Source organism: Hyla sarda, chromosome 8 (assembly GCF_029499605.1).
Source record: "Hyla sarda isolate aHylSar1 chromosome 8, aHylSar1.hap1, whole genome shotgun sequence".
In the NCBI taxonomy this organism is placed as follows: Eukaryota; Metazoa; Chordata; class Amphibia; order Anura; family Hylidae; genus Hyla; species Hyla sarda.
In genome coordinates this window covers 18786814-18813828 of record NC_079196.1, presented here as the reverse complement: position 1 = coordinate 18813828, position 27015 = coordinate 18786814, and the positions used below count along the sequence as shown (strand labels likewise).

General features: G+C 40.9%; 1 protein-coding gene across 1 annotated transcript in view; it reads left to right on the top strand.

Annotated features, from left to right (window-relative positions):
* The first annotated feature begins 1175 nt into the window (after positions 1 to 1175).
* The window catches only part of SPEG (striated muscle enriched protein kinase), a 374397-nt gene continuing 348557 nt past the window's right edge, over positions 1176 to 27015 (top strand). Inside the window, exons 1-2 of the mRNA XM_056537025.1 lie at positions 1176 to 1225; positions 2017 to 2240. Of these exons, the coding sequence (XP_056393000.1) occupies positions 2218 to 2240 (23 nt within the window). The 5' untranslated portion in view covers positions 1176 to 1225; positions 2017 to 2217. The remainder of the gene's footprint in view (positions 1226 to 2016; positions 2241 to 27015) is intronic.

Below are 27015 nucleotides of genomic sequence, written 5' to 3'. Positions count from 1 at the left end.
GATAGATAGATATGAGATAGATATGAGATAGATATGAGATAGATAGATATGAGATAGATAGATATGAGATAGATATGAGATAGATAGATAGATATGAGATAGATAGATAGATAGAAAGATATGAGATAGATAGATACAAGATAGATATGAGATAGATAGATATGAGATAGATAGATAGATATGAGATAGATAGATATGAGATAGATAGATAGGAGATAGATAGGAGATAGATAGATAGATAGATATGAGATAGATAGATAGATATGAGATAGATATGAGATAGATATGAGATAGATAGATAGATAGATAGATATGAGATAGATAGATAGATAGATAGATATGAGATAGATAGGTAGATATGAGATAGATAGATATGAGATAGATAGATAGATATGAGATAGATAGATAGATATGATATAGATAGATAGATAGATATGAGATAGATAGATAGATAGATATGAGATAGATATGAGATAGATAGATAGATATGAGATAGATAGATATGAGATAGATAGATATGAGATAGATAGATATGAGATAGATAAATATGAGATAGATAGATAGATAGATAGATTTGAGATAGATAGATATGAGATAGATAGATATGAGATAGATAGATATGAGATAGATAGATATGAGATAGATAAATATGAGATACATAGATAGATAGATAGTGAGTAGGGGCCCTATTGGGGGAAAGAGAGAGAGAGATAAATAGATATGAGAAAGACAGATGATAGATAAATATATAGATAGATATTAAAGTGTTTCCCAAATAGGGTGCCTCCAGCTGTTACAAAACTACAACTCCCAGCATGCCCACACAGCCAAAGACATGCTGGGAGTTGTAGTTTTGCAACAGCTGGAGGCACCCTGGTTGAGAAACAATGAGATGGAGGTAAATAGTCACTATATCACTGTTTTTCAAGCAAGGTGCCTCCAGCTGTTGCATGAGATATTGCCTATTTATCTCCTACCAATCCCCAAATTACAAACTCCCCCCCCCCCCCCCCCCCTCTCCCCACAAAGTACCTCACTATGATTGATGGATCTTCCTTAGGCATGGGAAGTCTTCCAATTACCAGTGGTAACCGAGTGTCAGGGTCTTGGAGAAGGAAAACCAAATCATGTGACCCTGCTCCACCAATAGTGTGAGGGGAGGGGCGGGGCGTCCTCTCTGCTCTTGTACCGGTCAGTCAGCTCGGCCCCTGCGCTGATATTACAGGTAGGACATAATGTCTGTGGTATCTGTGGCCTCCTGCTCCTGTACCGTGGATACTGAAGGGGGGTGCAGCTGGGGCCCCTTACTGGCTGTACCCCCTGATGGCGGTGTGAGGAAATCTCACCTCACAGCGGCCCTGGGTTTTTGAGTATGTCTTGGGCTTCCCTGTTTTAGCAGATGTGGCAGGCATGAGTTTTCAGCCATACTAGGTCCAATTTCCTAACCTAATGAAGCCTACATTTCACATTAATTCTCTTGCTTTGCAGAGAGAGGATGTGGAGCCGGTGATGATCACTAGATTGCCTGTCTAGACTCAAGCAGCTGAGACTCTTAAAGGGGTACTCCTACCCTAGACATCTTATCCCCTATCCAAAGCATAGGGAATAAGATGTCTGATCGCGGGGGTCCCACCGCTGGGGACCCCCGCATTATTGCTTGCGGCACCCACCTGTGTTCTCACCAGAACCTCTGAAGGGTCTGAGTCGCGACTTCGGGAACGGAAGTCTGTGACGTCAGGACTCCGCCCACGTGTGACGTCACGCCGGTCCCCTCAATGCAAGTCTATGGGAGGGGGCGTGACCAATAATCACAACTGAGGTGTTAAATAAAGATTTGAAGTCTTCAGGATACGTTCACATGTTACGTTTTCACAGAATTTTTTTGTAGCTTTTTTATTTTTTACAATATTTTGACCATGTTTTTACTGCAATTTTCCAAAATTCATGTACAAAGTATGCACTTTTATTGCGATTTGTGCAATCTCTGTAAAATAGTGCCATTTCCTGCTATTTCAGAAAAATCACATGTATAACTGCTATACAGTAATCCCCCGACATACGATCATTTCAACATACGATGCTTTTGTACATCGGGGCCATCGCATAAACGGCTATCCGGCAGCGCAGATAGCCGCCTTCCTGTCATCCAATAGGAGCGGCGTGCGAGGACCCCCCAGGGACGTGATGACAGTGACGCAGTGATCCAGGGCAGCGGTGATGGTCCGGAGCGGCGGGGACACGTGAGTATAACATTTTATATCACTATTACACGGATCCCTCAGCATATGATGGATTCAGGTAACGATGGAACAAATTACCATCGTGTGTTGAGGGACCACTGTATACATTAATCCCATAAAAACAGCAGCAGTATACAGATAGAGCGGTAGGGGAGGTGTATAACTACTGTACATCCTGATCCCATAGAGACAGCAGCAGTATACAGATAGAGCTGGAGGAGAAGTGTATAACTACTATATATCCTGATCCCATAGAGATAGCAGCAGTATACAGATAGAGCTGGAGGAGAGGTGTATAACTACTTTATGTCCCTATCCGATAGAGATAACAGCAGCAGCAGTATACAGATAGAGCGGTAGGGGAGGTGTATAACTACTGTACATCCTGATCCCATAGAGATAACAGCAGTAGTATACAGATAGAGCTGGATGAGAAGTGTATAACTACTATATATCCTGATCCCATAGAGATAGCAGCAGCAGTATACAGATAGAGCTGGATGAGAAGTGTATAACTACTATATATCCTGATCCTATAGAGATAGCAGCAGCAGTATACAGATAGAGCTGGAGGAGAGGTGTATAACTACTTTATGTCCCTATCCGATAGAGATAACAGCAGCAGCAGTATACAGATAGAGCTGAAGGGGGAGGAATCTGATAGGTTATGAAGTCATCCTGTAGTTAAGTCAGTTGACCCAGGACTGACATCTTCTGACTTATGACAGTGGGCCAGACTGATGATCACGTGACTCAGTTACAGTAATGAAATGCAAGCATGTAGCCGTACTAGAATAAAACAAATAACGCTGTAGGACTAGTGATGGTAAGTTTAAGAGATTTTTTTTTTAAACAAATGAGAACCAGATAATATTATAATATTTTTTTAACTATTCATTTATCCATAATTACTGAGGCCACCATCTTGCCCGAGCTGCCACTCCGCTCTGTAAGCAGCAGTTCAGAGATTCGCTTTACAGCAGCCACATGGTCCATTGTAGACTGTAATCTGAAGTAGATTTTTTTGACCTCTATAGGAGAGTGTTGTGGGCATGCTCATTATGCAGGTAGGGGGAGCAGGGGAGCTGTGACTGTCACCTATTGTGAACGGTGGAGCCTGTGTTATCTATGTAGAGGTGTTACCATTCATTGTAGTGCCGATGATGATGATTGTAAAGATCTTATAGGGGTGTCTCAATATTCACAGGATAAGGCAGTGTTTCCCAACCAGGGTGCTTCCAGCTGTGGAAGAACTACAACTCCCAGCATGCCTGGACAGCCTTTGCCACAGCTGGAGGCACCCTGGTTCGTAAATACTTGGATTAAGCATAAGTGTATGATTGTGAGAGGTCCAAGCAAACGGTATTGACCACGCAATCTCGAAATTGGGGGACCGAAGCCTTCCGGAGAGGGAGTCACGCACTCGCATTGCAGCTTCATTCTATGGCCTTGCTGAAGAATGTGTGGTGCCAGGGTGGAAGGATGCAATGGGGTTGTTGCGGAGTGGTAGTGTAGGGTATTTCTATTAACCCTATGTTGTCGTGACGCCAGGGTGAGGTTTCCTTAGGGTAATGGTCCTACCGCCAACCGTCCCAGAAACGTTAGGGAGAAATAATTGAATGTCCACAGCAGATATTGATGAAAACCGGAATAAACTTTACTGCATATTTTATGCAACTGCAGGAAACAGAACAGTCTTTAGGAGAGGACCGTGTTACAGGTTCCTCACAGGTTTGCTGGGACTTCTTAGATATCAATGAGCTATGATTGCTAGCCACTGTCCTACTGATTTTAGGATAATTGAGTTGCAGTAGTCACACAGGATTTTAGTAGTTTTGAGTTGGATAACTCACGGTTTAGTGGCTGCGGAAGATAAGGCTTCAGGCCTAGCTTGAATTGATGATGAGATATGAGATGCGCTTTCTCTGATAATCCGGCAGGAAGAGAGAGAATTTAGTGGCAGCAGCCCCTTACATAATAAGAGGGCGGGACAAAGCTCATTGGGTAGCCAAACCGGTCAGTCCTGACCCATGGAACTCTGGGTATATCACATGACCCAAAGGTCCTTAAACCTATACAGAGGTATCCTAGATTAATTAAATATATAAATATATACATTAAATATTACCATATTAAGAGGCGACTAGGGGTTAGCCCTCCAGGAGAGCCCATTAGCATGGAGGGACTCTGGCTGAGGGGACTCAAGACGAAGGGACAGGACCAAGTCCTGTACCGGGACACCACAAATAACCGCCACTCCCTTCTAACAGGAGACTTAGGACCCCCATTCTCGAGATTACGGAGGGTTCCAGTGGTCAGACCCCTGGGATCTCACACTTATATCCTATTCTGTGAATAAGAGATAAGTGTTATTGGTGGGAAAACTCCTTTTAGCCAACAGCCACATTCTAGTTTTGTACACTAGAGGGAGCCGTTCACCTACCAATAGGGTGATAGTTACAGATACGAAATGTGAGATAGAAATCTTCTCGAAGGACGTTCCATGGAGTAAGTTAAGATCTTTCAGCAGCTCATAACCTGTCAGATTTATTACCACGGAAAAAAAGACGACATGGCGGGACGGCTAATGTATCAGGAACCAGAACATGAGTGGTGCAAAACCTGAGGAACATTCATACTATTATATCAGTTATATTCATGTATATAGGAGCAGTATTATAGTAGCTATATTCTTGTATATAGGAGCAGTATTATAGTAGTTATATTCTTGTATATAGGAGCAGTATTATAGTAGTTATATTCTTGTATATAGGAGCAGTATTATAGTAGTTATATTCTTGTATATAGGAGCAGTATTATAGTAGTTATATTCTTGTATATAGGAGCAGTATTATAGTAGTTATATTCTTTTATATAGGAGCAGTATTATAGTAGTTATATTCTTGTATATAGGAGCAGTATTATAGTAGCTATATTCTTGTATATAGGAGCAGTATTATAGTAGTTATATTCTTGTATATAGGAGCAGTATTATAGTAGTTATATTCTTGTATATAGGAGCAGTATTATAGTAGTTATATTCTTGTATATAGGAGCAGTATTATAGTAGTTATATTCTTGTATATAGGAGCAGTATTATAGTAGTTATATTCTTGTATATAGGAGCAGTATTATAGTAGTTATATTCTTTTATATAGGAGCAGTATTATAGTAGTTATATTCTTGAATATAGGAGCAGTATTATAGTAGTTATATTCTTGTATATAGAGCAGTATTATAGTAGTTATATTCTTGTATATAGCAGTATTATAGTAGTTATATTCTTGTATATAGCAGTATTATAGTAGTTATATTCTTGTATATAGGAGCAGTATTATAGTAGTTATATTCTTGTATATAGGAGCAGTATTATAGTAGTTATATTCTTGTATATAGGAGCAGTATTATAGTAGTTATATTCTTGTATATAGGAGCAGTATTATAGTAGTTATATTCTTGTATATAGGGAGCAGTATTATAGTAGTTATATTCTTGTATATGGGAGCAGTATTATAGTAGTTATATTCTTGTATATAGGAGCAGTATTATAGTAGTTATATTCTTGTATATAGGAGCAGTATTATAGTAGATATATTCTTGTATATAGGAGGCAGTATTATAGCAGTTATATTCTTGTATATAGGAGCAGTATTATAGTAGTTATATTCTTGTATATAGGAGCAGTATTATAGTAGTTATATTCTTGTATATAGGAGCAGTATTATAGTAGTTATATTCTTGTATATAGGAAGCAGTATTATAGTGGTTATATTCTTGTATATAGGAGCAGTATTATAGTAGTTATATTCTTGTATATAGGAGCAGTATTATAGTAGTTATATTCCTGTACATAGGAGCAGTATTATAGTAGTTATATTCTTGTATATAGGAGCAGTATTATAGGAGTTATATTCTTGTATATAGGAGCTAGGGATCGACCGATATCGTTTTTTTTAGGGCCGATAGCCGCTAATTTATACCGATATTCTGGTATAAGTTATCGGCTATTTATCCCCCCCCTCGACACCGCTGCAGATCATTGATTTAAAGCGGGTGCTTTAAATCAATGCACTGCAGTGGCTTTTGCGGTGCCATAGACCGCCACCACCGCCACCCGCTACTCTCCCCCTGCCTGTCCGGGGATCCTGAGTCCTATCACCGCCACCCCCCGCACCGCTCCCCCCACTGCCGCACCGCTCCGCGCCCCCAACCGTTGCGTCGCACCCCCCACCGCCCCGGCCCCATTGCCTCCCCCATCCCCGGTTTTATAATTACCTGTTCCCAGGGTCCACTCTACATCTGGCTCCGGTGGCGTCCTCCTGAGCTGTCACTGCGCGCACTGACGGTGACGTCACGTCGCGCATGTCACTCCTCATTGCGCACAGCGTAACGCAGGATGGAGCAGGAGCCAGAAGTAGCGTGGGCCCCGGGAACAGGTAATAATAAAACCGGGGATGGGGGATGCAATGGGGCCGGGGCGGTGCGGTGGGGGGTGCGGCGCGGTGCGGCGGGTCGGGGGGGCGGTTGCGGTGCGGCAGGTCGGGGGGGGGGGGGGGGTCGCGGTGCGGTGGGGGGTGGGGCATTATCGACTTATCGGCAAGGTAATTGCCGGTACCGATAATGCCCAAAATCGTGATTATCGCCCGATAATATCGACCAAACCGATAATCGGTCGATCCCTAAAAGGAGCAGTATTATAGTAGTTATATTCTTGTATATAGGGGGCAGTATTATAGTAGTTATATTCTTGTATATAGGGGGCAGTATTATAGTAGTTATATTCTTGTATATAGGGGCAGAATTATAGTAGTTATATTCTTGTATATAGGAGCAGTATTATAGTAGTTATATTCTTGTATATAGGAGCAGTATTATAGTAGTTATATTCTTCTACATAGGAGCAGTATTATAGTAGTTATATTCTTGTATATAGGGGCAGAATTATAGTAGTTATATTCTTGTATATAGGAGCAGTATTATAGTAGTTATATTCTTGTATATAGGAGCAGTATTAGAGTAGTTATATTCTTGTACATAGGAGCAGTATTATAGTAGTTATATTCTTGTATATAGGAGCAGTATTATAGTAGTTATATTCTTGTATATAGGAGCAGTATTATAGTAGTTATATTCTTGTATATAGGGGCAGTATTATAGTAGTTATATTCTTGTATATAGGAGCAGTATTATAGTAGTTAAATTCTTGTATATAGGAGCAGTATTATAGTAGTTAAATTCTTGTATATAGGAGGCAGTATTATAGTAGCTATATTCTTGTATATAGGAGCAGTATTATAGTAGTTATATTCTTGTATATAGGAGCAGTATTATAGTATTAAATTCTTGTATAAAGGAGCAGTATTATAGTAGTTATATTCTTGCATATAGGAGCAGTATTATAGTAGTTATATTCTTGTATATAGGGAGCAGTATTATAATAGTTACATTCTTGTATATGGGAGGCAGTATTATAGTAGTTATATTCTTGTATATAGGAGCAATATTATAGTAGTTATATTCTTGAATATAGGAGCAGTATTATAGTAGTTAAATTCTTATATATAGGAGGCAGTATTATAGTAGTTATATTCTTGTATATAGGAGCAGTATTATAGTAGTTATATTCTTGTATATAGGAGCAGTATTATAGTAGTTATATTCTTGTATATAGGAGGCAGTATTGTAGTAGTTATATTCTTGTATATAGGAGACAGTATTATAGTAGTTATATTCTTGTATATAGGAGCAGTATTATAGTAGTTATATTCTTGTATATAGGGAGCAGTGTTATAGTAGTTATATTCTTGTATATAGGGAGCAGTATTATAGTAGTTCAATTCTTGTATATAGGAGGCAGTATTATAGTAGTTATATTCTTGTATATAGGAGCAGTATTATCGTAGTTATATTCTTGTATATAGGAGCAGTATTATAGTATTAAATTCTTGTATAAAGGAGCAGTATTATAGTAGTTATATTCTTGCATATAGGAGCAGTATTATAGTAGTTATATTCTTGTATATAGGAGCAGTATTATAGTAGTTATATTCTTGTATATAGGAGCAGTATTATAGTAGTTATATTCTTGTATATAGGGAGCAGTATTATAATAGTTAAATTCTTGTATATAGGAGGCAGTATTATAGTAATTATATTCTTGTATATAGGAGCAGTGTTATAGTAGTTAAATTCTTGTATATAGGAGGCAGTATTATAGTAGTTATATTCTTGTATATAGGAGCAGTATTATAGGAGCAGTATTATAGTAGTCATATTCCTGTATATAGGGGCAGTATTATAGTAATTATATTCTTGTATATAGGAGCAGTATTATAGTAGTTATATTCTTGTATATAGGAGCAATATTATAGTAGTTATATTCTTGAATATAGGAGCAGTATTATAGTAGTTAAATTCTTATATATAGGAGGCAGTATTATAGTAGTTATATTCTTGTATATAGGAGCAGTATTATAGTAGTTATATTCTTGTATATAGGAGCAGTATTATAGTAGTTATATTCTTGTATATAGGAGGCAGTATTGTAGTAGTTATATTCTTGTATATAGGAGACAGTATTATAGTAGTTATATTCTTGTATATAGGAGCAGTATTATAGTAGTTATATTCTTGTATATAGGGAGCAGTATTATAGTAGTTATATTCTTGTATATAGGGAGCAGTATTATAGTAGTTCAATTCTTGTATATAGGAGGCAGTATTATAGTAGTTATATTCTTGTATATAGGAGCAGTATTATCGTAGTTATATTCTTGTATATAGGAGCAGTATTATAGTATTAAATTCTTGTATAAAGGAGCAGTATTATAGTAGTTATATTCTTGCATATAGGAGCAGTATTATAGTAGTTATATTCTTGTATATAGGAGCAGTATTATAGTAGTTATATTCTTGTATATAGGAGCAGTATTATAGTAGTTATATTCTTGTATATAGGGAGCAGTATTATAATAGTTAAATTCTTGTATATAGGAGGCAGTATTATAGTAATTATATTCTTGTATATAGGAGCAGTGTTATAGTAGTTAAATTCTTGTATATAGGAGGCAGTATTATAGTAGTTATATTCTTGTATATAGGAGCAGTATTATAGGAGCAGTATTATAGTAGTCATATTCCTGTATATAGGGGCAGTATTATAGTAATTATATTCTTGTATATAGGAGCAGTATTATAGTAGTTATATTCTTGTATATAGGAGCAGTATTGTAGTAGTTATATTCTTGTATATAGGAGCAGTATTATAGTAGTTATATTCTTGTATATAGGAGCAGTATTATAGTAGTTATATTCTTGTATATAGGAGCAGTATTATAGTAGTTATATTCTTGTATATAGGAGCAGTATTATAGTAGATATATTCTTGTATATAGGAGGCAGTATTATAGTAGTTATATTCTTTTATATAGGAGCAGTATTATAGTAGTTATATTCTTTTATATAGGAGCAGTATTATAGTAGTTATAGTCTTGTATATAGGGGGCAGTATTATAGTAGTTATATTCTTGTATATAGGAGGCAGTATTATAGTAGTTATATTCTTTTATATAGGAGCAGTATTATAGTAGTTATATTCTTTTATATAGGAGCAGTATTATAGTAGTTATAGCAAAAGGAGAAAAAATTGCTTCTGCACTCACCCTTCTTGCGCTGCTTCACTGTGTCACTGAGTTAGTCCATGTACGGCCGGCCGCTGTACGGGAGATGATACGGAGAGATCGCTGCAGCCGGAGCTGAGCGGTGACAGCTACGAGCTCGTTTCGCGGTTAAAACCGCTTCTTCGGGCCTCACATGTGTCTGTCCGAGCGCATCCTTTATCTGGGCGCTCCTATGACGTCATCCTCGGTAGGAGGAGACTGGTACTACCTGTTCAGGTACGTGATTGACATTAAAAATTTTTTTTTTAATATAGTTAAAAACAATGAAGATGCAATATAAATCCAGCGGTGCATATGGGGGGAGTGAAATATATCCAAAAAGGGGGAATTTTATGTACACAGGGATTACAGAATCAGTTCATGTCAGTGTACGGGGCATCATACACTGGAGCTCACAGAAATACTGTAAGCTCATTGCGATCATTAAGCCCCAAAATGCCCATGGCATCGGTCTTGATGATCCAATGTGCCTCTCGCTGTCGGAGGACTTTCTCTCTGGCTGTACCCCCAGTGGCTATTTTTTCTAAGCCGCAGAAAATCAGTGTTTTTTCATCACTGTTGTGGTGAGCCTTCATATGCTCCATCAGTCTGGCTGAGCCGATCCCTGTTTTTAGGGACCGTTTGTGTTCAGTGAATCTTGAAAAAAGGCAGCGTTTGGTGGATCCTATGTAGTACCTTTTACAGGGACATAGGATCGCATATATGACCCATTCAGATCTGCAGAAAATAAAGTCATGTATAGAGATGTCACAGTTACCCAATTTTATGTAGGCGCCTCTGTACATCTGGGGGCAGTGAATACATGTCCCACTTTTGTAGTTTCCTTTTAATTCATTTTTCGCCATCCAGTTCTCACCGGGTTTTTTGCTGGAGAAAGAGGAGGAGACTAATTGGTTTTTCAGGCTTTCGCTCCTGCGGAAAGTGACCAGCGGTTTTTTCATTGCGGCTTTTTGTAAGACAGGATCTCTTTCGAGAATGTGCCAATTATTGAGAAGAGCTTTTCTGATGATATTGGCAACAGGGTTATATTGGAAGGAAAAAACAAATCTTTGCTCTTCAATGTCTTTATTCATTTTTGCAGAAGTAGCATGTTTTTTATTTTTATTTTTTGTTGATTAAGTCACTGCGGGGGATCTTTTTCACTCTCTCCAGAGCTTCTTTTAGTAACCTGGGAGGATAACCTCGCTCCTGGAATCTGCTGGTGAGTTCATTAGCTTGTTTTATGAAACCTTCTTCTGTACTGTTAATCTTTTTTATCCGGAGATATTGGCTGTATGGTAGAGCATTTTTTGTGTGCTGAGGATGATAACTTTGGTAGTGGAGATACGAGTTGGTGGCTGTTTCTTTTCTGTATTCTGTAGTAGTTATGTTGCAGTATTATAGTAGTTATATTCTTGTATATAGGAGCAGTATTATAGTAGTTATATTCTTGTATATAGGGAGCAGTATTATAGTAGTTATATTCTTGTATATAGGGAGCAGTATTATAGTAGTTATATTCTTGTATATAGGAGCAGTATTATAGTAGTTATATTCTTGTATATAGGGAGCAGTATTATAGTAGTTATATTCTTGTATATAGGGAGCAGTATTATAGTAGTTCAATTCTTGTATATAGGAGGCAGTATTATAGTAGTTATATTCTTGTATATAGGAGCAGTATTATAGTAGTTATATTCTTGTATATAGGAGGCAGTATTGTAGTAGTTATATTCTTGTATATAGGAGACAGTATTATAGTAGTTATATTCTTGTATATAGGAGCAGTATTATAGTAGTTATATTCTTGTATATAGGGAGCAGTATTATAGTAGTTATATTCTTGTATATAGGGAGCAGTATTATAGTAGTTCAATTCTTGTATATAGGAGGCAGTATTATAGTAGTTATATTCTTGTATATAGGAGCAGTATTATCGTAGTTATATTCTTGTATATAGGAGCAGTATTATAGTAGTTATATTCTTGTATATAGGAGCAGTATTATAGTAGTTATATTCTTGTATATAGGAGCAGTATTATAGTAGTTATATTCTTGTATATAGGAGCAGTATTATAGTAGTTATATTCTTGTATATAGGGAGCAGTATTATAATAGTTAAATTCTTGTATATAGGAGGCAGTATTATAGTAATTATATTCTTGTATATAGGAGCAGTGTTATAGTAGTTAAATTCTTGTATATAGGAGGCAGTATTATAGTAGTTATATTCTTGTATATAGGAGCAGTATTATAGGAGCAGTATTATAGTAGTCATATTCCTGTATATAGGGGCAGTATTATAGTAATTATATTCTTGTATATAGGAGCAGTATTATAGTAGTTATATTCTTGTATATAGGAGCAGTATTGTAGTAGTTATATTCTTGTATATAGGAGCAGTATTATAGTAGTTATATTCTTGTATATAGGAGCAGTATTATAGTAGTTATATTCTTGTATATAGGAGCAGTATTATAGTAGTTATATTCTTGTATATAGGAGCAGTATTATAGTAGTTATATTCTTGTATATAGGAGCAGTATTATAGTAGTTATATTCTTGTATATAGGAGCAGTATTATAGTAGTTATATTCTTGTATATAGGAGCAGTATTATAGTAGTTATATTCTTGTATATAGGAGCAGTATTATAGTAGTTATATTCTTGTATATAGGAGCAGTATTATAGTAGTTATATTCTTGTATATAGGAGCAGTATTATAGTAGATATATTCTTGTATATAGGAGGCAGTATTATAGTAGTTATATTCTTTTATATAGGAGCAGTATTATAGTAGTTATATTCTTTTATATAGGAGCAGTATTATAGTAGTTATAGTCTTGTATATAGGGGGCAGTATTATAGTAGTTATATTCTTGTATATAGGAGGCAGTATTATAGTAGTTATATTCTTTTATATAGGAGCAGTATTATAGTAGTTATAGCAAAAGGAGAAAAAATTGCTTCTGCACTCACCCTTCTTGCGCTGCTTCACTGTGTCACTGAGTTAGTCCATGTACGGCCGGCCGCTGTACGGGAGATGATACGGAGAGATCGCTGCAGCCGGAGCTGAGCGGTGACAGCTACGAGCTCGTTTCGCGGTTAAAACCGCTTCTTCGGGCCTCACATGTGTCTGTCCGAGCGCATCCTTTATCTGGGCGCTCCTATGACGTCATCCTCGGTAGGAGGAGACTGGTACTACCTGTTCAGGTACGTGATTGACATAAAAATTTTTTTTTTTAATATTGTTAAAAACAATGAAGATGCAATATAAATCCAGCGGTGCATATGGGGGGAGTGAAATATATCCAAAAAGGGGGAATTTTATGTACACAGGGATTACAGAATCAGTTCATGTCAGTGTACGGGGCATCATACACTGGAGCTCACAGAAATACTGTAAGCTCGTTGCGATCATTAAGCCCCAAAATGCCCATGGCATCGGTCTTAATGATCCAATGTGCCTCTCGCTGTCGGAGGACTTTCTCTCTGGCTGTACCCCCAGTGGCTATTTTTTCTAAGCCGCAGAAAATCAGTGTTTTTTCATCACTGTTGTGGTGAGCCTTCATATGCTCCATCAGTCTGGCTGAGCCGATCCCTGTTTTAAGGGACCGTTTGTGCTCCCTGAATCTAGAAAAAAGGCAGCGTTTGGTGGATCCTATGTAGTACCTTTTACAGGGACATAGGATCGCATATATGACCCATTCTGATCTGCAGAAAATAAAGTCATGTATAGAAATGTCACAGTTTCCCAATTTTATGTAGGCGCCTCTGTACATCTGGGGGCAGTGAATACATGTCCCACTTTTGTAGTTTCCTTTTAATTCATTTTTCGCCATCCAGTTCTCACCGGGTTTTTTGCTGGAGAAAGAGGAGGAGACTAATTGGTTTTTCAGGCTTTCGCTCCTGCGGAAAGTGACCAGCGGTTTTTTCATTGCGGCTTTTTGTAAGACAGGATCTCTTTCAAGAATGTGCCAATTATTGAGAAGAGCTTTTCTGATGATATTGGCAACAGGGTTATATTGAAAAGAAAAAACAAATCTTTGCTCTTCAATGTCTTTATTCATTTTTGCAGAAGTAGCATGTTTTTTATTTTTATTTTTTGTTGATTAAGTCACTGCGGGGGATCTTTTTCACTCTCTCCAGAGCTTCTTTTAGTAACCTGGGAGGATAACCTCGCTCCTGGAATCTGCTGGTGAGTTCATTAGCTTGTTTTATGAAGCCTTCTTCTGTACTATTAATCTTTTTTATCCGGAGGTATTGGCTGTATGGTAGAGCATTTTTTGTGTGCTGAGGATGATAACTTTGGTAGTGGAGATACGAGTTGGTGGCTGTTTCTTTTCTGTATTCTGTAGTAGTTATGTTGCAGTATTATAGTAGTTATATTCTTGTATATAGGAGCAGTATTATAGTAGTTATATTCTTGTATATAGGAGGCAGTATTATAGTAGTTATATTCTTGTATATAGGGGGCAGTATTATAGTAGTTATATTCTTGTATATAGGAGCAGTATTATAGTAGTTATATTCTTGTATATAGTAGCAGTATTATAGTAGTTATATTCTTGTATATAGGAGCAGTATTATAGTAGTTATATTCTTGTATATAGGAGCAGTATTATAGTAGTTATATTCTTGTATATAGTAGCAGTATTATAGTAGTTATATTCTTGTATATAGGAGCAGTATTATAGTAGTTATATTCTTGTATATAGGAGCAGTATTATAGTAGTTATATTGTATATAGGAGGCAGTATTATAGTAGTTATATTCTTGTATATAGGAGCAGTATTATAGTAGTTATATTCTTGTATATAGGAGGCAGTATTATAGTAGTTATATTCTTGTATATAGGGGCAGTATTATAGTAGTTATATTCTTGTATATAGGAGCAGTATTATAGTATTACCGTGAATATTACCTCCTATACAGTGGTCTTCAATCAGCGGACCTCCAGATGTTGCAAAACTACAACTCCCAGCATGCCCGGACAGCCAACGGCTGTCCGGGCATGCTGGGAGTTGTAGTTTTTCAACATCTGGTGGTCCGCAGGTTGAAGACAACTATTGGGTTCAAAATCTTTATTTTTTTAGATTTTGCACCTATAAATTGGGTGCGTCTTATACGCCGGTGCGTTCTATAGGGCGAAAAATACGGTAATTTTTCTGCATCACGTTTCTTAAGGAAGCCATTTTCGGTATATCTTCTCAATAGATTTTTTATTTTGTCACTAATTTTAGATGTGGGGTCAGATTTCAACGGAGTATATGTTACAGTGTCGTGTAATTACCTGCGAGCCTCGGCAAGGTAGTAGTCTCTAGGCATAATAACCACATTTTGGCCTTTGTCGGCCTTTTTAATGGCTAAGTCCTCTCTTTTTTGGAGATTTTTAAGGGCCGTGATTTCTTCTACCGGTAGGTTAGGGACTGAACACGGGTAAAGTAATGCTTTCATTTGCTTTAACACCTGTTTCGAAAAAACATCAAGTCTACTCCTGTATTGGATAAGTGGATTAAAGGATGATTTTACTCTAAGATTGTTTTTTTAGACTCATCATGTGATTCGGTTTCCTCCTCCTCTGTTAGGCTCATGAGCAGAGCCACTCCATCCCAATCCATATCAATGGGGGTAGTTTGTGCAAAAAATCCCAGTTTACCAATTTTTTTCTTTAATTATAGCAGGTGCAGTTTTTTTTAGATGTGAACTGTGCAGGAGCTGCGTCTTTTTAAAAAAAAAATGAAATAAATTAATTTTCCTTATATTCTTATAAAGGTCAATTTCGAATTCGAAGGAATACAGAAATTGAGTCCTTTAGTGAGGACTAGAGATGAGCGAACTTACAGTAAATTCGATTCGTCACGAACTTCTCGGCTCGGCGATTGATGCCCTTTCCTGCATAAATGAGTTCAGCTTTCAGGTGCTCCCGTGGGCTGGAAAAGGTGGATACTGTCACGATTCGGCAGGCTGGAGGTGGATCCTCTGTGCCAGAGAGGGATTGGCGTGGACCGTGCTAGTGGACCGGTTCTAAGCTGCTACTGGTTTTCACCAGAGCCCGCCGCAAAGCGGGATGGTCTTGCAGCGGCGGTAGCAACCAGGTCGTATCCACTAGCAACGGCTCAACCTCTCTGACTGCTGAAGATAGGCGCGGTACAAGGGAGTAGACAAGAGCAAGGTCGGACGTAGCAGAAGGTCGGGGCAGGCAGCAAGGATCGTAGTCAGGGGCAACGGCAGGAGGTCTGGAACACAGGCTAGGAACACACTGGGAAACGCTTTCACTGGCACGATGGCAACAAGATCCGGCAAGGAAGGGAAGGGGAAGTGAGGTTATATAGGGAAGTGCACAGGTGAATTCACTAATTAGAACCAGGCGCCAATCAGCGGCACACTGGCCCTTTAAATCGCAGAGACCCGGCGCGCGCGCGCCCTAGGGAGCGGGGCCGCGCGCGCCGGGACAAGACCGACGGAGAGCGAGTCAGGTACGGGAGCCGGGATGCGCATCGCGAGCGGGCGCCTGCCGCATAGCGAATCGCATCCCGGCTGGGAGAGGTATCGCAGCGCACCCGGTCAGCAGGTCTGACCGAGGCGCTGCAATTGCGAGGATGTTGCGAGCGCTCCGGGGAGGAGCGGGGACCCGGAGCGCTCGGCGTAACAGTACCCCCCCCCTTGGGTCTCCCCCTCCTCTTGGAGCCTGAGAACCTGAGGACAAGACTTTTGTCTAGGATGTTGTCCTCAGGTTCCCAGGATCTCTCTTCAGGACCACAGCCTTCCCAATCCACCAGGAAAAAATTTTTTTGTAGAAGGACCGCTCCAGCTCCCACTGAGGAGGCATCAACCTCCAATAGGAAGGGTTTAGATGGGTCAGGTCTGGAGAGCACGGGAGCAGAAGAAAAGGCAGACTTGAGCCGTTTAAATGCGTCTTCCGCTTGGGGAGACCAGGACTTAGGATTGGCATTCTTCTTGGTTAAAGCCACGATAGGAGCCACAATAGTGGAAAAATGTGGAATGAATTGTCTGTAATAATTGGCGAACCCCAAAAAACGTTGGATAGCACGGAGTCCGGAGGGGCGTGGCCAATCTAAGACGGCAGAGAGTTTATCTGGGTCCATTTGTAGTCCCTGGCCAGAGACCAAGTATCCTAGGAAAGGAAGAGATTGACATTCAAACAGACATTTCTCCATTTTGGCATAAAGTTGATTGTCTCGAAGTCTCTGAAGAACCATGCGGACATGCTGGCGATGTTCTTCTAAGTTGGCAGAAAAAATCAGAATATCGTCCAGATATACAACAACACAGGAATATAAGAGATCACGAAAAATTTCATTAACAAAGTCTTGGAAGACGGCAGGGGCGTTGCACAGGCCAAAGGGCATGACCAGATACTCAAAGTGTCCATCTCTGGTGTTAAATGCAGTTTTCCATTCGTCCCCCTCCCTGATGCGGATGAGATTATATGCACCTCTTAAGTCCAGTTTGGTAAAGATGTGGGCACCTTGAAGGCGATCAAAGAGTTCTGAGATAAGAGGTAGGGGGTAGCGGTTCTTTACCGTGATTTTATTAAGTCCGCGGTAATCAATGCAAGGACGTAGGGAGCCATCCTTTTTGGACACAAAGAAAAATCCAGCTCCGGCAGGAGAGGAGGATTTGCGGATAAACCCCTTTTTTAAATTTTCCTGGATGTATTCAGACATAGCAAGAGTCTCTGGGGCGGACAGAGGATAAATTCTGCCCCGGGGTGGAGTAGTGCCCGGGAGGAGGTCAATAGGACAGTCAAAAGGCCTGTGAGGGGGTAAAGTCTCAGCTTGCTTTTTGCAAAATACGTCAGCATAGTCCATATAAGCCTTAGGGAGACCGGTTACAGGGGGAACCACAGGGTCACGGCAGGGAGTACTGGGAACCGGTTTAAGACAGTCCTTGAAACAAGAAGTACCCCAGCTCTTGATCTCTCCTGTGGACCAATCAAGGGTTGGGGAATGGCGTTGAAGCCACGGTAGTCCAAGGAGAATTTCGGAAGTGCAATTGGAGAGGACCAAAAACTAAATTTTTTCGTGATGAGGTCCGATGCACATTAGGAGGGGTTCCGTGCGGTAACGCACGGCACAGTCCAATCTTTCATTGTTAACACAATTGATGTAGAGGGGTCTGGCGAGACTGGTCACTGGGATGTTGAACCTGTTGATGAGAGAGGCCAAAATAAAATTTCCTGCAGATCCGGAATCCAAGAAGGCCTTAGTAGAGAAGGAGAAGGTAGAGGCAGATATCCGCACAGGCACTGTAAGGCGTGGAGAAGCAGAGTTGACATCAAGAACTGTCTCACCTTTGTGCGGAGTCAGCGTACGTCTTTCCAGGCGGGGAGGACGGATAGGACAATCCTTCAGGAAGTGTGCGGTACCGGCACAGTACAGGCAAAGATTCTCCATGCGGCGTCGTGTCCTCTCTTGAGGTGTCAAGCGAGACCGGTCAACTTGCATAGCCTCCACGGCGGGAGGCACAGGAACGGATTGCAGAGGACCAGAGGAGAGAGGAGCCGGGGAGAAAAAACGCCTCGTGCGAACAAAGTCCATATCCTGGCGGAGCTCCTGACGCCTTTCGGAAAAACGCATGTCAATGCGAGTGGCAAGATGAATGAGTTCATGCAGGTTAGCAGGAATTTCTCGTGCGGCCAGAACATCTTTAATGTTGCTGGATAGGCCTTTTTTAAAGGTCGCGCAGAGGGCCTCATTATTCCAGGATAATTCGGAAGCAAGAGTACGGAATTGGATGGCGTACTCGCCAACGGAAGAATTACCCTGGACCAGGTTCAGCAGGGCAGTCTCAGCAGAAGAGGCTCGGGCAGGTTCCTCAAAGACACTTCGAATTGCCGAGAAGAAGGAGTGTACAGAGGCAGTGACGGGGTCATTGCGGTCCCAGAGCGGTGTGGCCCATGACAGAGCTTTCCCAGACAGAAGGCTGACTACGAAAGCCACCTTAGACCTTTCAGTAGGAAACTGGTCCGACATCATCTCCAAGTGCAGGGAACATTGTGAAAGAAAGCCACGGCAAAAGTTAGAGTCCCCATCAAATTTATCCGGCAAGGAAAGTCGTAGGCCGGAAGCGGCCACTCGCTGCGGAGGAGGTGCAGGAGCTGGCGGAGGAGATGATTGCTGAAGCTGTGGTAGTAGCTGCTGTAGCATCACGGTCAGTTGAGACAGCTGGTGGCCTTGTTGCGCTATCTGTTGCGACTGCTGGGCGACCACCGTGGTGAGGTCGGCAACAACTGGCAGTGGAACTTCAGCGGGATCCATGGCCGGATCTACTGTCACGATTCGGCTGGCAGGAGGTGGATCCTCTGTGCCAGAGAGGGATTGGCGTGGACCGTGCTAGTGGACCGGTTCTAAGCTGCTACTGGTTTTCACCAGAGCCCGCCGCAAAGCGGGATGGTCTTGCAGCGGCGGTAGCAACCAGGTCGTATCCACTAGCAACGGCTCAACCTCTCTGACTGCTGAAGATAGGCGCGGTACAAGGGAGTAGACAAGAGCAAGGTCGGACGTAGCAGAAGGTCGGGGCAGGCAGCAAGGATCGTAGTCAGGGGCAACGGCAGGAGGTCTGGAACACAGGCTAGGAACACACTGGGAAACGCTTTCACTGGCACGATGGCAACAAGATCCGGCAAGGAAGGGAAGGGGAAGTGAGGTTATATAGGGAAGTGCACAGGTGAATTCACTAATAAGAACCAGGCGCCAATCAGCGGCACACTGGCCCTTTAAATCGCAGAGACCCGGCGCGCGCGCGCCCTAGGGAGCGGGGCCGCGCGCGCCGGGACAAGACCGACGGAGAGCGAGTCAGGTACGGGAGCCGGGATGCGCATCGCGAGCGGGCGCCTGCCGCATAGCGAATCGCATCCCGGCTGGGAGAGGTATCGCAGCGCACCCGGTCAGCAGGTCTGACCGGGGCGCTGCAATTGCGAGAATGTTGCGAGCGCTCCGGGGAGGAGCGGGGACCCGGAGCGCTCGGCGTAACAGATACAGTCCTAGGAAAGAGTCTCCTAGGACTGTATCCACCTTTTCCAGCCCACCGGAGCACCTGAAGGCTGAACTAATTTATGCAGGAAAAGTCATCAACTGCCGAGCCGAGAAGTTCGTGACGAATCGAATTTACTGTAAGTTCGCTCATCTCTAGTGAGGACACTAAAAGTGGCTTTATCAAAGTTTTCTTTGGTATGATTTATAACTGAAAAGGTCTCTAGTTCTGCAAGAACCATTTCACTTGTATGCGTTTTCCCGGGTAATTGCGGTTTCGTCCTCTTCCTCCTCTTCTGGTTCTTCTAAAGGGCCAGTTGCCTTTCCGGAGGTGGTGTCAGAAGTAGAAGCATTTTCATTTTGTTGCTGTGTCTTTTTTATTTTGCGCTCTTGATTTTTTCTTAGCGTTTTTTTTTAGATTCCGTGTGGTCGTCTGAGTTACTGGACTCGGATTCAGTGGTCCAGTAATCACGTGCTTTTTTCTGATGTGGGTAAGTGCGTCTTTTAGGAGTTTTCTTTTGTTGGTTTTTATTCCAGGGGAATATTTTATTTTCCTCATAATCCTGTTTGTCGCGAATGTATTTGTCTTTTTTTTTCTTTCCTTTAGTTCAGATTGGATTGGGATCAGGCGTTTTTCAACTTTTTTCACCAAGGAAGAATATTGGCTTTCTGTAAGTCTGGTTCTCAGCTCGGTACGGGCCTTGTATAAATCCGTGGCGACTTTCTCATATTCTTTTTCATTACGCTCCAGAGTGAGACAAAGGGGTGTGAAAGAATTATTTAAATTGGCTAGTTCCCATTCTTTTATCAAATTTTTGTCCTGTAAAAATTGCGATGGTTCCTTGAAAACCCTTAAGCCTCTTGGCACACGGTTACATTTTTTGTAGGATTTCACTGAATGGACTGACCAAAAAGTTTAGTTTCCTTTTCGGCCACTTGCATTATTTTGAATTCAAGTGTCTTAGTGCTTAAAGATTGTGTACAGTCCTTCAAATTGCATTTATCGATGAACCCCTCCACGTCCTCTCGTCCTGTGGATAAAAAGTTGTCAGGGTCTTCTTGCCCGGACGCCTCCATTTCTTCCATGGTCGTGGATAAAATGAAAAAATCTGTATATATGCCTGATGAGGATTTTAGTGGGATAATCCATGTGCACACTTCAAAAAAATAGAGAATCTATAAAGTCCAAAAAAGAGGGAAGAAAATGGCACCAGAGAACAATCTCCCTTAGTAACAGTCAAATCCTGAGGCAATAAACAGAGCTATCCAGAAGACACGAGGCACTGTGATACCTGGGGGTGCAGGTGTAATTTGTGAGAGTCCATAAATATATATCGAAGAGAGGAGAATACAAAGACCGCACTCACCCACTGTATTAGCTTGTGGATCGTAGTAGATTTTATTCAGAACATCGGATACAGTTCCATGTGGTGGAGGACGTGGAGGGGGAAAGAAGCCAAATGGACATTTGCATTGTTTTCATTGTATTGTTTTGATTGTATGCTTACGTGTTTAAATTAACCTTTGCTTTGCATATCCCTACGTCATCGGTTCTGACAATTTAAATTCCCTCCCCTTCCTGCCAGCTGATGTAGCTCAGTCAGAGAAAGCGCCGGCTGGCGTGAAACTAGTCCGTTTGGCTTTTTTCCCCCTCCACGTCCTCCACCACATGGAACTGTATCCGATGTTCTAAATAATATCTACTACGATCCACAAGCTAATACAGTGGGTGAGTGCGGTCTTTGTATTCTCCTCTCTTCGATATATATTTATGGACTCTCACAAATTACACCTGCACCCTCAGGTATTACAGTGCCTCGTGTCTTCTGGATAGCTCTGTTTATTGCCTCAGGATTTGACTGTTACTAAGGGAAATTGTTTTCTGGTGCCATTTTCTTCCCTCTTTTTTGGACTATATAGTAGTTATATTCTTGCATATAGGAACAGTATTATAGTACAGTGACCCCCTGACTTATGATGGCCCCGACATATGATCATTTCAACATATGATGGCCTCTCAGAGCCCATCGTATGTTGAAGGCAGCCTCGACATATGATGCTGCTGTGTGTCGGGGCCATCGTACAAACAGCTATCTGACAGCGCTGACAACTTCAGCAACTGACAGATAGTTGTTTAATGTGCCCCGTGTGCCCCGTTCTGCCTCCTGTTACTCACATGCTGTCCTGCTAACTCATACAGGCTTCCACTGTGAGCTCTGTGTAAGCCCCGCCCCCCCAGTGCCGCCATAGCCAATAGCCTGCAGCATCTTGCTGCAGGCATCCAATGAGCTGCTGGCTGCCCTCCCCTTCCTTTCCTATAGAGCTGTAGTCGGCAGGATGGTAATGGAGGACATTCTGTCCCCCCTGAAGGTATTTAAAGAACTGTACAGTACTGTATGCGATGTCACACATCACATACAATACATATACACAATATACACCCCATACATCAATGTTTCCCTATCAGTGTGCCTCCAGCTGTTGCAAAACTATAACTCTCAGCATGCCCAGACAGTCAATGGCTGTACATGCATGCTGGGAGTTGTAGTTGTGCAACAGCTGGAGGCACCCTGGTTTGTTAAACACTCCCCATACACTCCACATACAATGGTCATCCCAGAACCAATTAGCAGTTTCCCATAGAGATCTGTATTCAACATACAATGGTTCCGAGCCCCCAGAACCAATTACCATTTTTACATAGACATATGTACTCGACATATGATGGTTTCAACATATGATGGTTCTCCTGGAACCAATTAATATCATATGTTGAGGGACCACTGTAGTTATATTCTTGTATATAGGAGCAGTATTATAGTAGTTATATTCTTGTATATAGGAGCAGTATTATAGTAGTTATATTCTTGTATATAGGAGCAGTATTATAGTAGTTATATTCTTGTATATAGGAGCAGTATTATAGTAGTTATATTCTTGTATATAGGACCAGTATTATAGTAGTTATATTCTTGTATATAGGAGCAGTATTATAGTAGATATATTCTTGTATATAGGAGCAGTATTATAGTAGTTATATTCTTGTATATAGGAGCAGTATTATAGTAGTTATATTCTTGTATATAGGAGCAGTATTATAGTAGTTATATTCTTGTATATAGGAGCAGTATTATAGTAGTTATATTCTTGTATATAGGAGCAGTATTATAGTAGTTATATTCTTGTATATAGGAGCAGTATTATAGTAGTTATATTCTTGTATATAGGAGCAGTATTATATTAGTTATATTCTTGTATATAGGAGCAGTATTATAGTAGTTATATTCTTGTATATAGGAGCAGTATTATAGTAGTTATAGTCTTGTATATAGGAGCAGTATTATAGTAGTTATATTCTTGTATATAGGAGCAGTATTATAGTAGTTATATTCTTGTATATAGGAGCAGTATTATAGTAGTTATATTCTTGTATATAGGGGCAGTATTATAGTAGTTATATTCTTGTATATAGGAGCAGTATTATAGTAGTTATATTCTTGTATATAGGGGCAGTATTATAGTAGTTATATTCTTGTATATAGGGGCAGTATTATAGTAGTATATTCTTGTATATAGGAGCAGTATTATAGTAGTTATATTCTTGTATATAGGAGCAGTATTATAGTAGTTATATTCTTGTATATAGGAGGCAGTATTATAGTAGTTATATTCTTGTATATAGGAGCAGCATTATAGTAGTTATATTGTTGTATATAGGAGCAGTATTATAGTAGTTATATTCTTGTATATAGGAGCAGTATTATATTAGTTATATTCTTGTATATAGGAGGCAGTAATATAGTAGTTATATTCTTGTATATAGGAGGCAGTAATATAGTAGTTATATTCTTGTATATAGGAGGCAGTAATATAGTAGTTATATATATATATATATATATATATATATATATATATATATATATATATCGAAGAGAGGAGAATACAAAGACCGCACTCACCCACTGTATTAGCTTGTGGATCGTAGTAGATTTTATTCAGACCATCGGATACCGTTCCATGTGGTGGAGGACGTGGAGGGGGAAAGAAGCCAAACGGACTAGTTTCGCGCCAGCCGGCGCTTTCTCTGACTGGGCTACATCAGCTGGCAGGAAGGGGAGGGAAATTAAATTGCCAGAACTGATGACGTAGGGATATGCAAAGCAAAGGTTAATTTAAACACGTAAGCATACAATCAAAACAATGCAATGAAAACAATGCAAAAATAGAAAAAAGAGGGAGTTAAAGTGAAAAAAATGAATGGGCAGAAATTAGGACTAGAAAAAAGAAATTACCAAAAAACCGCTGAGATCCTGCCGATCATTCAGTCCCTTTCCTCCTAATGCTCCTGTGCGCATGATCCAGCGCTCTTCGCAACAAAGCAAAGTCCTGTACCTGTCAATCCCTGGTGAGTTGTTCTTGACCCTTTCAATGCCAAAGAACCACATGGTGTCCGCGTCTCCTTTGTGGACAGTCCTCATGTGTTCAATTAGCCTGGCGCATCCATGTCCAGTATGAATGGATCTAAGGTGTTCGCGGAATCGGATTCTTAGAGGTCGGATGGTAGATCCAATATTGAAGCACAGATATGGGCAGACGACGGCGTATAGTACATGGTCCGTACGGCAACACATGAAATCTTTAACCCTGTCAGAAGGTATTTGCAGTGGGGACAGTTGCCGCATTTGTGGTTGCCCGGGGGGGAGAGTGGAAGTTAGCCAGTCTTTTTCTTTCTGTGATGGGCTGCGCACTTATAAGTAATTAATACTTTTACTTTTCCGGAAAGAAATAAGAGGTTTTTTAACTGCAGACTCTTTGAAGACAAGGTCGTTTTCGATCAAGAACCAATTATTTTTTATTACTTGTTTTATGGTTTCGGCCAGTACATTATACCTGAAAGAAAAAACAAATCGTGGACGATCAGGAGGGGTTGTAGGTTTTTTCCTTTTTTTTGTACGTTTTTTCCACAAGATCAAGTCTGGGGATGGCAGTGGCTTTTTTAAGGGCTTTTTCGAGTTTGTGGGAGGGGTAACACCTCTTCAAAAATCTATTATACAGTTCTTTCGCTTGTATGAAAAAATCCTCGTCTCTTTTTGTTAATTTTTCGTAGCCTTAAAAACTGGCTGTACGGGAGAGCTTGCTTAGTGTGGACAGGGTGAAAGCTATTATAATGCAAGAGATTGCTAGAGGCAGTCGGTTTACGGTAGCCTTTTGTGAAGAAATGGCCGTTGTCCACTGTAAGCAGAACATCAAGAAACTCCATTGAGGACTCACTAAATTTGTTGGTAAATTTCATGTTCATTTGGTTATTGCTTATATGGTTTACAAAACTGTCGAAACTTTCAGAGGTACTGTCCCAAATAATTAAAATATCATCCACATAGCGGTAATATTTTATTATGCTTGGCAAAAAAGGATTTGTGTCATTGAGGATATACTTTTTTTCGAAAATGGCTAAAAAAAATAATAGCAAAAGAACATGCCGCGGGGGTCCCCATGGCCGTACCCGTGCATTGAGCATACCACTGATCTTGAAAAACCAAACAATTGTTCTTAAGAATGAGGGTGAGGGCTTCGCAGACAAAGGACACGAGAATGCTTTTCCGGCATTCTCCAAAAATTCTTGGACGCTATTCACACCAGCATCTTGCGGGATACGCGTGTATAATCCTTCCACATCTATTGATGTGAGTTTATAGGAATCTTGCCAGTTAAGTGTTTCCAATGACAACAGCAAGTCATCCGTGTCCTTGACATATGAGGGGATGTCTGTAAGAAAGGGGTGTAGCAGCCACTCAATGTATTGCGATAGTGGCTCTGTAATACTCCCTATTCCGGCCACTATGGGCCTGCCCGGAGGTTTTTCAAGATTTTTGTGCGTTTTGGGAAGAAAGTACCACTTAGGGTTGATGGGATGTGTTGGTAGTACCGTATTTTTCGCCGTATAAGACGCACTTTTTCTTCCCCAAAACTGGGGGGAAAAAGTCGGTGCGTCTTATACGGCGAATACACTCCTATCGCGGCGGTCCCTGCGGTCTTCAACGGCCGGGACCCGCGGCTAATACAGGACATCACCGATCGCGGTGATGCCCTGTATTAACCCTTCAGACGTGGCGATCAAAGCTGACCGCCGCGTCTGAAGGGAAAGTGACACTAACCCGGCTGTTCGGGACCGCCGCGATTTCACCGCGGCGGTCCCGAACAGCCCGACTGAATAGCCGGGTTAGTGCTTACAGGACACCGGGAGGGACCTTACCTGCCTCCTCGGTGTCTTCTCCGTTCAGGGATCCCCTGTATGGCCGGCGCTCTCCTTCCTCGTCATCACGTCGTCGCGTACGTGCGTTGGTGTGCGTAACGACGTTATGGAGAGCGAGGATACCCGGCTGGCAGCAGAGACGTTCCGGAGCGACGGGGACACGGCGACAGCGATGGAGCGACATCCAGGGCAGCGGTGACGGGTCAGGAGCGGCGGGGACACGTGAGTATTACCTCCTATGCAGTGGTCTTCAATCTGCGGACCTCCAGATGTTGCAAAACTACAACTCCCAGCATGCCCGGACAGCCAACGGCTGTCCGGGCATGCTGGGAGTTGTAGTTTTTCAACATCTGGTGGTCCGCAGGTTGAAGACCACTATTGGGTTCAAAATCTTAATTTTTTTAGATTTTGCACCTATAAATTGGGTGCGTCTTATACGCCGGTGCGTCCTATAGGGCGAAAAATACGGTAATTTTTCTGCATCACGTTTCTTAAGGAAGCCATTTTCGGTATAGATTTTTTATTTTGTCACTAATTTTAGATGTGGGGTCAGATTTCAACGGAGTATATGTTACAGTGTCGTGTAATTACCTGTGAGCCTCGGCAAGGTAGTAGTCTCTAGGCATAATAACCACATTTCGGCCTTTGTCGGCCTTTTTAATGGCTAAGTCCTCTCTTTTTTGGAGATTTTTAAGGGCCGTGATTTCTTCTGCCGGTAGGTTAGGGACCGAACACGGGTAAAGTAATGCTTTCATTTGCTTTAACACCTGTTTCGAAAAAACATCAAGACTACTCCTGTATTGGATAAGTGGATTAAAGGATGATTTTACTCCTCCTGAAAAGAACGTTTTTTTTAGACTCATCAT